Source organism: Dromiciops gliroides, chromosome 4, assembly GCF_019393635.1.
Source record: "Dromiciops gliroides isolate mDroGli1 chromosome 4, mDroGli1.pri, whole genome shotgun sequence".
NCBI lineage: Eukaryota > Metazoa > Chordata > Mammalia > Microbiotheria > Microbiotheriidae > Dromiciops > Dromiciops gliroides.
This window is the reverse complement of record NC_057864.1, coordinates 235,448,172-235,463,283: the sequence shown is the minus strand read 5'-3', so window position 1 is coordinate 235,463,283 and position 15,112 is coordinate 235,448,172. Positions and strand designations below refer to the sequence as shown.

General features: G+C 38.0%; 1 protein-coding gene across 1 annotated transcript in view; it reads left to right on the top strand.

Moving 5' to 3' along the window:
- MYH10 (myosin heavy chain 10) overlaps nt 1–15,112 on the top strand; it is a 157,070-nt gene that overhangs the window by 117,184 nt on the left and 24,774 nt on the right. The window contains 5 exon segments of the mRNA XM_044000022.1: nt 502–587; nt 589–706; nt 7,627–7,764; nt 8,206–8,329; nt 14,704–14,875. Coding sequence (XP_043855957.1) covers nt 502–587; nt 589–706; nt 7,627–7,764; nt 8,206–8,329; nt 14,704–14,875 — 638 coding nt within the window.

The window sequence follows — 15,112 nt, the reverse complement described above, 5'->3', positions numbered from 1 at the left end:
CCTCAGACACTTGACACCTACTAGCTGTGTGACCCTGGGCAAGTCTCTTAACTGATCCACCAAAAAAAAAAGAATAGAAAAAAAATAATGCATAGTGAAGACAGTATAGTGACTGACCACAGCAACATCAAAGGGAAAATTGTATTTATAAATGTACAGAGAGTAGCAAAAAGGGGGAGGGGGGTTGAATGACCATTTTATATATTGGACATTCATAATTCAAATCTAAATTGTTTGAAATGTACTTGGTTTATTAAAAGTATGTCTGCTTATTTATTTGAGTAAGTCTTTGAAAGTACATCTACTTGGAGTTATTGTTTTAGGCATAAGAAAAGTATGATATTATATCTAGAAATCTAATTTCTGATGCAATAGTGGTAATTATTGAATTCTAGCTATAAATTCCATTTGACATGAAGTTTCAGGACTGTTACAGCCCTCTCTATTGAATGTTTTGTATGAGTGCATGACATTTCATTAGGTATTTCCCTGTGTTTATAGCTTTTAGAGGAGAAGAACATTCTTGCTGAGCAGTTGCAAGCAGAAACAGAACTCTTTGCCGAAGCCGAGGAGATGCGAGCTCGTCTGCTGCAAAAAACAGGAACTAGAAGAAATTCTTCATGATCTGGAGTCCAGGGTTGAAGAGGAGGAAGAACGAAACCAAGTGCTCCAAAATGAAAAGAAAAAAATGCAAGGGCACATTCAGGTATCTGTAAATGTTTCTTTGAAGGATTGTATGGCTCAAAGCAGATCACCTCTGTGAAAGGACTTTTTAACTTTGGAGGCTGGGTCAGCCACAAACTGCAGGATTCTTAGAACTGTCTCCAAGCTCCCTGGAGATAGGGCCTGCCCCACAATTTCTCTAAAATGCCTTCCATCAGAGTATAAGCTCCTTAGGCTGACTCTTCAATTTTTTGGTTTTATCTCTTTTGCTGCCACAAAGTGAGTGTTTAATGAATGTTTGTTGAATTGATTTGATTATATATTCTCTCTTGGCCTTAGCTTGTTTAAACCCCATATAACAGTGCACCCATACTGAGATCTTGGAGTAAGTAGACTCCTTGATCACAGTGAAAGAAATAAGGCCTTGAAGTTTTCCAATTGCCTTTGTTGAATGAGTAGAAGTTGTAGATATGGATTTTTGTGTCAAATAGAAAGAGACTGGTTAAATTAATTATAGTTAAACTTAGAAATCCAGTGATAGTGATGTTTTTAATCATGTCTTCAAAAGTTATTTCTTCTTTTCTTTGCAGTAACAGTCCACAGTAAAATGGTATTTTGTTCAGAATTTAAATCTGTATTTTACATTCTAAAGTAATGTTTTACCAATGCCAGATGACATGAAATCATAAATGAACAATAAATGAAAAGCAAGTACTCCCCTATGTGCCAAGCTTTGTTAAGCACTGGATATATGGGGGGGAAAAAAAAAGAACATAGTCTGCTCTAGAAGCTCACAGCCTAAGTAGTGAACAAAACACATGTAGGAGAATTTAGCTACAGAGCAGATAAAAGAGATTGGCTCCAGGGTCCCAGAGCCCTTAGGATGTACCAGGGTATCTGCTGTACAAGAGCAGCAGCCACCATCAGGAAACGATCCTATAGACCAAAGTGAACAAGGGATTCTGGGTTCCCACTGGCAGGGTTTGAAAGGCCTGGCCAGGAAAGGAAAAGGGGCATCAACAGGAAGGATGGGGTGGCTGTTATGGCAGAGGGCGGGGGAAGTAGATCTTTCTGGGCAACAGTTCCTGCTAGGACTTTCTAGGTACCCCCAGGTGGAGTCTTGAGCAGCTTGCCGGCATGGAGAAGTAAGGTCCCACTCACTAGGTGCCGGTTCTGCCTGGTCTTGAGGAATTGTATAATGAACATGACTTTCTCTTTTTTAGTCATTGTAGTCATCTAACTTAATCTTCATTCAACAAAAATTTATTAAGCCCCTGCTATGTGTGGAGCACTAGAGTACAAAGGTAAATATTAAAAATAATAGAAGATTTTTATATAGTGCTTTAAGTTTAGCAGAATATTTACAAAATATTATCTCATTTGATCCTCAACAATTTTATGAGGTAAGTACTACAGGTATTTATCTCTGTTTTACAGATGGGAAACTGAGGCTCAGATGTTAAGTGATTTGCCCAAAGTCAAACACCTAGTAAGTATCAGTCAGGATTCCAAACCCAAGCCTCTCCTGATTCCAAGTCTAGCAATACTCTGATGCCTCATGTTTATCTCATAAGCTATAGTTCTTATAAGCTTTGAGAACCCTGAAATGTAGTGTAACACCCTTTTGGGTAAGTTGGTTCACCTACTATGTAACACCTCACATCTCACTTCTATGTGTGTACACCTCTCACTCACTGGGCTGGATTTCTCACTAATCTGTTATCACATTTACCAGATCAGTGTTATCTGGAAAGGACTGTCACTATGAACCTACATCCAGATTCTTTCAGGGTCCTACAAATGTATCTGTTATGAAGAATACACCGCTTCCATGGTTGTCACTTTAGTTCTTAAGCCTAAAACAATATTCATCACCAGTTACTCTCAATCATAACACTTTTAGATATAGATCTTAAACATAACCGTTTACTAACCAATAAAGAAAAATAACATAACAAGTACTCATATTAAAGCAAACACAGTATTGCTTAATCCACATTTAAGCCTTCCACCAATACACTTAGAAAAACCTGGCCAGGAAGAAGGAAAACCGAGGTACTTAGAATTAGTCATTTACCATTGGACCTCAAGCTTTGATGTCATTAACCACTTTTCTGCTAACTGTCCTCATTGCTCTATAGCTGAGCAAGGTAAGCATACCTAGTCAGCTTATTCACAAAGCATCTGTATTATCCAATTAGATCTCAGCATCTCTTCTTATAATGCAAAGCAGCTACAAAACTCCTTCCCCTTCTGCATTTTCCTTGTAAAGCAAAGGGAGTAGCAGAAAGCTAAAAGTGATGCTGATTCTTCACCTTTCTAGGTGTTGCTGAAAGACTACAGCTAGAGCTGAAGCTATCCCCAATGAACTTTAATCTTAATTTATCCAGTTATGAACTAGAAGCCAAAGCTTTTTTGTCAGCTGATTGACTACTCCTGCTGCTGTTTCTTCAGAATACCTTTGAAAAAGCTGCTTTTAGAAACCCTGCTGAGTCTTCTACTCTGCGAGGCTTTTCAGTCTCTTCACCATAGGCTCTCAGTCTAAGTACTTTCAGTGACTTAAATTAAAATCCTCTACTCAGTGACTCACCTTTCACTTCTTTTTTGTTTGTTTGTTTGTTTGTTTGTTTGTTTGTTTTGTTTTGGTGAGGCAGTTGGGGTTAAGTGACTTTCCCAGGGTCACACAGCTAGTATCAAGTGTCTGAGGCTGGATTTAAACTCAGGTCCTCCTGACTCCAGGGCTTTATTCACTGCGCCACCTAGTTGCCCCTCACCTTTCACTTCTGAAGTAATAACTCAACTGGTTTCCCCTTATCATCCCTCATTTGAGTTTTATCCTCTTGAATCCTCAAGATTTAGATGCAAATAACACACAATAGTTGCAGTAGTTGAAGACCACAGTGCTCTGCAGCTCCAACCATTAATCACTTCACAAAATAGCCATCTGTCGTGTTCTTTGTCTTTAAACTGCTTCCTCATACTCATATTTATGCAGTTTTTAGTAAATAAAAGTTCTTTCTCTGACCTAATTGTTCAAATTATTCATATACAAATAAGGCATTACCCCATATCCTTTACAAGCTGATTTAAGTCTATAGTTCATTTTCTGTCCAAAACTTCTTAGACCCCCATCTGATATCTCTATCTTTACATGCACATTTTAGTAGTTTTTATTAAACCAAAGTTCTTAACCTTCTCCTTTCAGGCATCATATGTTTCATCCATGAAAAAGGCTTTATTACATTCAATTTTATTAATTTACTATTTATTACATCTTTACATTCTTTGCAAGTAGACTTAATTCTTTTTCTTTAAGCAAAAGTAATTTTTCTGCCTCTTTCAGCACTACTGCTCTATATGAGAGGTCAGGACTTTAGACATTCTTTTCAATATTCCTTGGCTTCATAAATACTTTCAATGTTTTCTGAATTTTTTTTTTCTTTTGTAAACTATGTACTTTGTACTTAGCACAATGCCAGGAGTTCATCTGGAAGAAAGAAACATGAACCCCTCTCAGACCACCACCATTTGAGCAAATAAAACTGTCAGTTCCTTACATTATCCCCAATGGATCAGGAGTTTCTTTCACATAGGATCCTAGAGTTTTAGATCTGAACAAGAATACTCTCTACAATCTTCTTGACAAATACCACCTTTTTTTTTTTTTTAAGTGAGGCAATTGGGGTTAAGGGACTTGCCCAGGGTCACACAGCTAGTAAGTGTTAAGTGTCTGAGGCCAGATTTGAACTCAGGTACTCCTGACTCCAGGGCCAGTGCTCTATCCACTGTGCCACCTAGCTGCCCCTGACAAATATCACCTTAACTTGAATGCATCAAATGAGAGGAAAACCAACTCTTTCTAGTGGTAGTTGCATCTACTTTGCAATAGTTGAATCATTAGGAGTTTCTTTTTGTAATATTAAGGCCTTAATCTACCTCTCTAAAAACTTTACCTGTTATTCCTGAGTTAGCTGTTAGAACAAATAAAAGTCTAATATTTCTATATGACAGCCCTTCAAATGCAAGTTTCATGTTCTCCCTTAGTCTTTTCTTCTCCAGGTTAAACATCTCCAATTCCTTTAGTAAAGCCCTATATGACATGGTTTTTAATCTCTTACACTGTCTCTGTCACCTTAGACAGGTCACTTAAGCTTTCCTGTGTCTCAGTTTCCATATCTGAAAAGTGAGGGGGTTGGACTAGATGTCTTCTGAGATCCTTTCAGCTCTATATCTATCATCTTACCTTTCTCTTACTGAAAATATATGTGTGTGTATACATCTATACATGTTTGGTTGCCACATCACACTATTAATTCCTGTTAAGCTCATGTTAAATTCTCCATATCTTTTTCAGATATTTGTCTAGTCATATTTCCACCACCCCATCATTCTAGTCTGTTAAAAAACATTTTGTATCCTGACTTTTGCATTAACTATCCCTCCAAAAGTGTGTGGGGTGGTACAACCTGCAAATTTAATGAGAATTCCATTTTTTACCTTATCTCCAGGTCATTGATAAAAATTTTAAAAAGCACAAGGCCAAGCAAAGATACCTAGAGACCTCATTCAAAATCAATATTTAAAAGGGGCAGCTAGGCAGTACAGTGGATAAAGTGGATTCAGGAGGACCAGAGTTCAAATCCAGCCCCAGTCACTTGACACTTGCACTAGCCCTGTGACCCTGGGCAAGTCATTTAACCCTCATTGGCCTGCCCAAAAAACAAACAAAACAACAACAGCATTAAAGCATTAATGATTACTTTTCCAGTCCAGTCATTAACCATTTCAACTGTAACTGCCATCACTTTCCATCTTGGCCAACAGTACAGCCTGAGATACTTTGTCCATTAATTTTCATTAATTTTAGTTTTGTAACACTGACATTTAGGTGTAGCCTGTGGACCCCTTCTCAGAATAAAGTTTTTAAATGCATAAAGTAAATAGTTACCAAATAGTTTAGAAAATAAGTTCTTGAACTAAGAAATCCATCATTCCATCAAAAAAATTTATTCAGCAGTAATGTGTCTGACAAGAAAGGCAACAACAGTTCCTGTTCTCAAGATGGGAATTATTCTCTGATATTACATTATTCTTTTTTTTGGTGAGGCAGTTGGGGTTAAGTGACTTGCCCAGAGTCACACGGCTAGTAAGTGTCAAGTGTCTGAGGTCGGATTTGAACTCAGGTCCTCCTGAATCCAAGGCCAGTGCTTTATCCACTGCACCACCTACCTGCTCCACATACATTATTCTTTGTCCATTTTTCATCCCAGTTCTGCAGTGAAAGGATTAAAATGGGTTTGTTCTGTTCTTTGAGGGCAGGGCTGGTTATTATAATTACCCTGTTCGATTTCATTTTATTCTTTTTACCTTTTTGTAGTTATGTATATTGTTTTTCTGATTCTTTTAACTTTGCCATACATTAGATTATATATCTTTCCATGTTTTTCTGTTTCACTGATTGTGTTTTTATCCACATTGCCTAGTACATAGCTAAATGGGTGTTTATTAATTGACTCTTATGACACAGTGACTATCCATCTTCATCTATTTCTGGTTTCTTTCCGAGACATCTGAAATATACTCTAGTGCAAACATCATTTCTGTTCCTTTTTCCATTGCTCTCTACCATGTTTTCCCACCGTTGGTTTCCTGTATTTCCTCCCACATGTACACATTCTTTTTTTTTACACATTTTTTGTATACAATAGTATTCTCTCATTATTTCTTTTGAACAGATAACTATCCAGAGACATATTCAAGTCATTGGTCATATCTCACCAAGTCTCATTGAAACCTGGGAGATCAGATTTGCCTTCTTGCATTATGAACTCTTATTCACCCTGTTTGTTACCTATACTTTGTGCATTTGCTTGTAAATATTTGAGATCACTGCAGATTTTTTACTCCTTCTTGGATTGTTTCCTCTAATGAAATTGTCTTCACTGCTACTTTCCTTCCCCCATTATAGGGACTTTGTTTGGTATCAAGCTTAGTGGATATATGTAGGCAGTTTTTCCTCTTCTCATATCTTTCCTTCCTTAATCAGCCCTTGGGTACATATATACCATATTGATCAGGAACCAGTTATTCCTATATTTTAAGCCTTGGCCCTGAAATCTCAGTCCTATTGTCATGCCAGCTGTTTGCTTCCTGAATTTGATGCTGAATCCCAGAAGACTGAGGACTTTACTTTCTATAAAATGCTGTAGTGTGGGGGGCAGCTAGGTGGCGCAGTGGATAAAGCACCGGCCCTGGATTCAGGGGTACCTGAGTTCAAATCCGGCCTCAGACACTTGACACATACTAGCTGTGTGACCCTGGGCAAGTCACTTAACCCCCATTGCCCCACCCAAAAAAAAAAGCCTTCATCATGGAATAATGGATAAAGAGCTGGACTTGGAGTCAGAAAGATAAAGGTTCAAATTTCACCTCTTAGCTGTGTGACAGTGGATAAGTCACTTAACCTGACTATCTGAGCCTCATATAACAGACTACAAGGTATGTGCAGATTGCTATCTGCATAAGTACAGGGAATTTTAAAAAATTGATACTGATTTAAACATGAAATGAGTGTAACACATTTGTATAAGAGGAAAAAAACTTTGTACCATTAACAACCAATAATTTGTAAGTGTAATTTATAGATTCTAAATGATTTGAAATGCAATAGGGATGATTAAAGGGCTTTTAGGCTGATCTTCAAATATAGGTGACCAGTTACAAATTCAATTTACTTATTTTTGATTCATTTTTAGCCAAGTATCAGAATTTGAGACATTCATTTAATACCTTTAAGAAGATCAAATGTGTTCAACAGTTTTGAAAATAGAGATGTATTCTTTCTATATATATATTGCTTTTACTTAGACTTTAATGTGATTCTAAGATGTTACTTTTTAAGATATAAGATTATCCTAGAAAAAGTAAGCAAAATATGCATTTAAGTATTCTTCTTCCATAAAGGACCTAGAAGAGCAACTTGATGAGGAAGAAGGAGCTCGACAGAAGCTACAGTTGGAAAAAGTCACAGCAGAAGCTAAAATCAAGAAAATGGAAGAGGAAATTCTACTTTTAGAGGACCAAAATTCCAAATTTATAAAGGTATCCTTGTGTTGCCACCTTTGTTCTGCATACTTATAGACTTACGTTATAGAGATTCTAACAACATTCATGAACTGTTTCAGATTTACTTATTTTATTTCATTGTGAAATGTACATTTTTAGCTTCAAAGTTTTTGCTTTACTTTAGCCGCCCTACCTTACGATGTCAGCACTGCTGACACAGTTTAGTATACTAGCTTGGTACCACTTTTAAAAGTTGCATCTAGGGGGCAGCTAGGTGGCGCAGTGGATAGAACACCGGCTCTGGATTCAGGAGGACCTGAGTTCAAATCCAGCCTCAGGCACTTACCACTTACTAGCTGTGTGACCCTGGGCAAGTCACTTAACCCCAATTGCCTCACAAAAAAAAAAAAAAAACCAAAAAATGAAAAGTTGCATCTTTCAATTTCTTTTATAAAATAGTCAGTTATTCCCCAACAGGAAAAGAAGTTGATGGAAGATCGAATTGCTGAATGTTCTTCTCAGCTGGCTGAAGAAGAGGAGAAATCCAAAAATTTGGCCAAACTCAGGAATAAGCAGGAGGTGATGATCACAGATTTGGAAGGTGAGTATTTTGTAACCATGAGTGTTTTCAAGAAGGTCACTCATTCAGATTTTGTGATAATTTAGATTTGATATTTGATTGTTGTTGAGAATGCCCACACAATTTTCTAAGACCATAAGTTGAAGAACATGGGCTGTTCTGTGTTTTTAGAAATTTTCTCCCAAACCAATTAGGTTATAATTCCATTCCAAAACTCCCAAAACCTTGATTCTTAATGAGTCAAGACTGCTTTTGGAACTGTTAAACAATCTTTAAAGTTTTTTTATACATTGTTTTGTAATTATTGATCTAATGTTAGTTGTAATTTATTAGTTGTTATGGAAGACAGCAAAAACAAGTTAGAAAATATGACTTAATATAAAGAGTGGGACAAGGCCAAAGCTTTATGCAGAGATATTTCATGTTAATATCTTTAATACATTCTTCCCCAAAAAAGTTGGGAGGCACTGGACATAATTAGATATAGGTAATATTATATATTAGGTAATCTAATAGAAATGACTATGTGGAATTGATTTCTTAATCAACCATGTTTACAGTCAAATCCTCAATTTGTTAAAGCAAAGATAAAAATCAGTACCAAGTTTCAAGAAAGAACAAATGGAAGATAAGAGTGTATTTGAGGCAACCCTAATCTTAGCTTTTTTAAGAAAGCTTTTTTCACCAAAAAATGAGAAATGGGGGTGGTTTAGAGAAATATAAATTCAGCACCACAGACCAAAAGATCTTGCTTTAGCCAGAAAGTATATTATCTCCTTGCTAAGCAGAGAAAATGAATCCAGGGGCAATACTACTTCAGAATATTAACTTGATTGGTTAAAAAATATTAGAAAAGAAGATAATGTATGATTATGAGAAGTATTTTCTCCAAAAGTATTAAGACACAAGAATTTTGCAGAAAGATGAAATTAAGTCAATTCATTCTGACAGAACTTAAGGAGAAAACTAAAAGGAGAACAGCAAACATGAAAAAGTTCTATCAAGATTTTTGTAACAGAGAGAGGGGCAGCAATATAAGGGACAAACAGTGGGACTTAAACCAAAAAACAGCAGATATCCTTGAGGACAGTGAGGGGAGAAGAGAATAGCAAATTGAAAGGGAGGGGATCTCAAATGTTATTTCTCACAAAAGGCAATTACGAAAATAACTCCAACCTATATGTCAACTTTTTCATCTTAAAAATCTTTGTGAGAAATATCTAATGGTTCTAGGAGAAAGGAGCAGTCAGGCAACAATATTCTAAAGCGGGCCACATCTATATAGTTGGCTAAAAGGTGTCAGGTGTTCTCTATAAAAAAGCATTTGATTCAGTACAATGCACTCCTCAAAATTATATGTATACAGAAAGAAATAAATGCTAGGGAATTTTGAAGAGGGAGAGGAATCAATGAGGAAAGCACCTGAGCTGAACCTTGAAGAAAGGTGTAAAGATTTAGACAGAAGGAGAGGAGACAGTGCAGCAAGGCAGGAAATGGAATGGTGAGTTTCAGGAACAGCTGTTATGTCAATGTGACTAGGACACAGTTCATAAAGAGAAGCTGTGTATAACATAACACTGAAACCAGATTGTAGAGCGCCTTAAATGTCAGGCTGAGGAACTTACATCTTATCCTCCTAGAAATGTTTGAACCTAGGAATAAAATTATAAAGATTAACGTGGACCCAAAGGAAGAGAGATGAGAAGATGCCCCTTCCTTACCCCTTCAAGGTGGGAAGGTGTATTATTAATCAGTTGTGCTGGCTTTTCTCCTTTTAAAAAATACTATCAGGGCAGCTAGGTGGCACAGTGGATAGAGCACCGGCCCTGGATTCAGGAGGACCTGAGTTCAAATCCGGCCTCAGACACTTAACACTTAGTAGCTGTGTGACCCTGGGCAAGTCACTTAATCCCAATTGCCTCACCAAAAAGAAAACAAAAAAATATAATATCTATCATATGGGATGGCTCTTGGGGAGAAGCAAATGGGAAGGACACATGAGACTGGTAATGGAAGAAACAAAATATCAATAAAAATATATTTGGGAGCAGCTAGGTGGCGCAATGGATAAAGCACCAGCCCTGTATTCAGGAGGACCTGAGTTCAAATCCGGCCTCAGACACTTGACACTTCCTAGCTGTATGACCCTGGGCAAGTCACTTAACCCCCACTGCCCCACCAAAACCCCCAACATATATATGTATGTATGTATATGGTGTGTGTGTGTGTGTGTATAGATATATTTAACGGTCCATTAAGTGTCCAACTTGTTCTGTCATAAGAACTATCCACTAGTAGTTCTATGATCTGGGAAGTGAAGCTTAGGGGACAGATTCAAAGATGTTAAATGTAGAGCAGCTACACTAGACCGGTACTTTATACCTCTTTATGGGGGATAAAGGGAGAGCAAGTCTCTGACTTTCAGGATTATGAACCCAGGTCACTATTAGGAAGGTGGTTCTTGCAGCAGATATAGGAATGTTTAAAGGAGCAGATGAGTAGTTTTTGGACATTAACATTCTTCTAGAATCCTTCTAGCAATATCATTTGTTTCCATGTGAATTACCAGAAGTGCATAGTAATATTCTAGTTTTTAGTTGTCTGCCGTGTCTTGGATACCCAGACAGCAGATCTCTCTGTTGTTGTAATATTGACAACTTTAGTACCCTTCAGCATGAATATACCAACCACCACTATCATCTTTTCTTCCCTTGAGTCTTAATGATCTCTTCTAATAGCAGTTGTGGATCTCTACACCATTATACCTTGGAAAGATGACGGGCTGCTTTCCCCTTCAAAGTCCAGCTCCCTCCTCATTTAGAAGATCCTTATATTGCTATTTAACTTGGCGCTCAATGTCCTATCCTTGCTTTGAATGCTGAATCCTGATCACAGATGCTTTGCCTCCTTTGGATGCTTATTTCTTTTTTCTTTTCTTATTTTTTTTCCCCACATGAAACCCCTCCTAACAACCTGGAGAGTATAGAGGCATTCTTGAAACCCTTTTACCTCTCACCCTTCTACGTCCTCCCTTCTATCATCGATAAGTAAACCTTAGTTGACCAGAAAAATACTGTGCACTCTGAATGTCCTGAAAATTTCCCCTTGTATATTGTCATTCCTTCATCTTTCTTGCTAGTAGATCTCCTAGAGAACTGCAATGTCTAGCTGTTTTATGGGGTCTTTCACCTGTGTAAATATCTCACTCATCTTGCTCATTACTATGTTTTTGTTGTAATCATCTTTTTACCTTGCTATTAACTTTGCAGGCTCACCTAACTTTCTTTCCACCTTCTCTTCAATTCCCCCCAAATTTCCTCTCCCCACAGTCAATCTCTGGGCCTTATTCACTATTGCAGAAGCCTCCTTCAGCTAAAGTTCTGCAAAAGCCAGAAGTTGGAAATGAATAGATTGGAAGCAGGGACACCACTTAAGAGGAAGCTATTAAATGATGGAGATATAAATGAAACAAGTCTGAATTCAGAATGATGGCTCTATGAATAAAGAGAAGGTGATAGGTACAAAACATGTTGCAGAGGTAGAACCATAGGACCAGGCAATTGATTGGCTGTAGTTGGGGAATTAAACAATCAAAGATAATAAGTGAGCTGGAAGATGGCAATACCTTGAATGGAAATTGGAAAGTTGGGAGCAGAAATCACTTTGGCAAAGGAAAATTAGTTTCATTTTAGTAAAAATGACAATAATAATTTGACATAATGCTTTACAGTCCAGACCAACCATTTATTTATTTATTTTTAGTGAGGCGATTGGGGTTAAGTGACTTGCCCAGGGTCACACAGCTAGTAAGTGTTAAGTGTCTGAGGCCCGATTTGAACTCAGGTACTCCTGACTCCAGGGCCAGTGCTCTATCCACTGCGCCACCTAGCTACCCCTGCTTTACAGTCTAAAAAAAACCAGCATAAGTTATTTCATTTGAACCTAATAACTACAGGTACTGCCTGTATTATTTTGTTTTGGGCGGGGCCAGCAGAGCATTGAGGGTTAAATAACTTGCCCAGGATCACACAGCTAGTAAGTGTCAAGTCCGAGGCCAGATTTGAACTCAGGTCCTTCTGAATCCAGGGCTGGTGCTTTATCCACTGCACCACCTCGTTGTCCTCTACTACATGTATTATGTATTAAGCCCATTTTGCAGATGAAAAATTTGAGATTGAGAAGTTTAGTAATTTGCCCTTGCTTACATACCTAATTAATATTAGAAATGAGAGTTGAATCCAATTATACATGTTGAATTGGGAAAGTCATATGGAGATATATGATAGCCTATTGACAATGCCAGAGATGTTAGTGATGTTAAGATAATAATTGAGCTAGCAGAAACTGCTGAGATCAATAAGGAAGAGAATATAGTGAAAAGAGAAAAGGGCTCAGGATTGACCCTCATAGCCTTTCCTGAACGACCCCTGGCCCACCTGCCCCACAAGACACAGCAAACGCTGCCTCTTTTCTAGTCCAATGAAGGAGAGCAGAGAGGAGGGTTGAAAATACTAGGGCATGGGTAGCTTCACTGCACTTGAGGGAGAGGCAATTGAAAGCCAAGCTGGGACCAATCACATATTCCCCAGAGGTTACTCAAAGCAGAAATTGCCTTTTCCCAAACACTGCTGCCCCTCAAAAAGCAGCTGAAGCTGACTGCATAGTGATAGGTAAGAAAGAGAAAAAGAGTAGAGGGGAGGAATAAGTCAGGTTGGAAACCAACATAGAGGTAGGGTGGAAGTGGGAGTGCCATAAGATGGATAACCTGAAAGCTACAATGACTGTGCTTTACCCCTCAAGAAGTAGCAGATAGTAAGCAGAAGCAAGAATCGACTAGAGCTGCACCTGGAGCCAGGAAGACAAGTTAAGATTCAATCCCAGACACTTACTAGCTGTTTGACCCTGGGTGACTCATTTAACCTTTTTGCCTCAGTTTCCTCAACTGTAAAATGGAGATTAACACCTACCTTCCAGGGTTGTTGTGAGCATTAAATGAGATAATTGTGCTTTGCTAAGCTCAGTGTCTGGCACGTTGTAAATATGATATAAATATTAGCTGTTATTAGCATAATTTCTGGTTTTTATTTGTTTCAGCTATTCTTGACATTTTTTTTGTCATTGTTCCATTACAGGGGGTGAGGAAGTTTCCACAAGAGTTTTTCATTGCTTTGCTTTCCTTTATCTTCTAATATTTATTAATCATACTTCAGGTTCTCTTTGCAATTTTTTCTTCTCATTTCTAGGATCTTTTGTACTGATCTCTGTGTTTGTTTGTTAGATTGTTATTGAGGCCTTTTTTTCCTCAATGCTTTTTATGGTGATTACTCTTTTTTCACTTCTGTCCCTCCCTTTTTACTGGTGCCACAGAGCCTATGCACCGCACTACCTAACAATCTTAATGTTTGAACTTATTTAGGTAAGAAATTAGTTCTCAATGCAGCAAATAGAGCACTCAGTGCATTCTACCTGACAGTCAAACCTCACACACACACACACACCCCACCACCAAAAATAATTATGCAAACTTCTAATAGAAAGATTGTGAATGATAGAAAGGATGTGTGCTTTAGCTAGTCATTTAGTAACACCATTTGATTTGATTTGATCTTTGTCACCTTTCCATGTGGTGTTTTGTTTACATTGTGGTCGTTTGTGTATTCTTTTGATTCTTCTTCATTCTTTATGCAGGTCTTCCTCTGTTTCTCTGAAATCTTCATATTCATTGTTTTTTACTGCACAGTAGTATTCCATTACCATCACATACTACAATTGGTTTAGCCATTCCCTGATCTCTGGGGCACATAATTTGTTTCCGGTTTTTTTGTTTTTGGTGGGGCAATGAGGGTTAAGTGACTTGCCCAGGGTCACACAGCTAGTAAGTGTCGAGGGTCTGAGGCTGGATTTGAACTCAGGTCCTCCTGAATCAAGGGCCGGTACTTTATCTACTGTGCCACCTAGCTGCCCCTGTTCCCAGTTTTGTTGATACTACATATAATAATCCTGTTGAGACTGGACTTGCTGTCTGTCTTTTGTCATGGTGGTCCTCTTTGACAACAGATGTCATGACTTACAATGAATTGGATTTAAGCGAGGGAGACTGTGCAAAGTCACTAGCCTCACTCTCTCCTCCAGAGCCATCTGGGTCCAGTGGCAAGATATACATCAGGACGATTGGAGATGGCTCTAAATGTTGAGGCAGCTAGGTGGTATAGTGGAAAATACCATCCATATTGATACTTTAATTCGGTCAAACTCATTTCTCCTTTTAAATTATAATGGGTTTCAAACATGTGGCATGTTCTTGAATAATAAATAGCTGCTTATTCTAGAAGAAGTTCCAACTTGGTTGTCTTGATGTGTTCAGTGTGTTGAAGAGCCTATGTGTCTTGCCTTAGAGCGCTTGAAGAAAGAAGAGAAAACTCGTCAAGAACTGGAAAAGGCCAAAAGAAAACTTGATGGTGAAACTACAGATCTGCAGGACCAAATAGCTGAGTTACAGGCTCAGATTGAAGAACTAAAGATCCAGTTGGCCAAGAAAGAGGAGGAACTACAGGGTGCTCTTGCCAGGTCTGAGATTATTAAGAACATGTATTTAGTCATGCTTGTATGGATTTTATTTCTGAGTAAGCTGGAGAAGAATTGGGGGGAGAAATTTCCAGATGTCAACTACATATGCCAACATTCATTTAACTCCAAGCCTGACTGGCTTTATCATAACAAAATTGCTAGTGTTTCTGTTGATTTAAATGTATTTAGTTTGTGGTGAAGCTTGGGGAGGAAACAGTTTATTTACCTCAGTTTTTT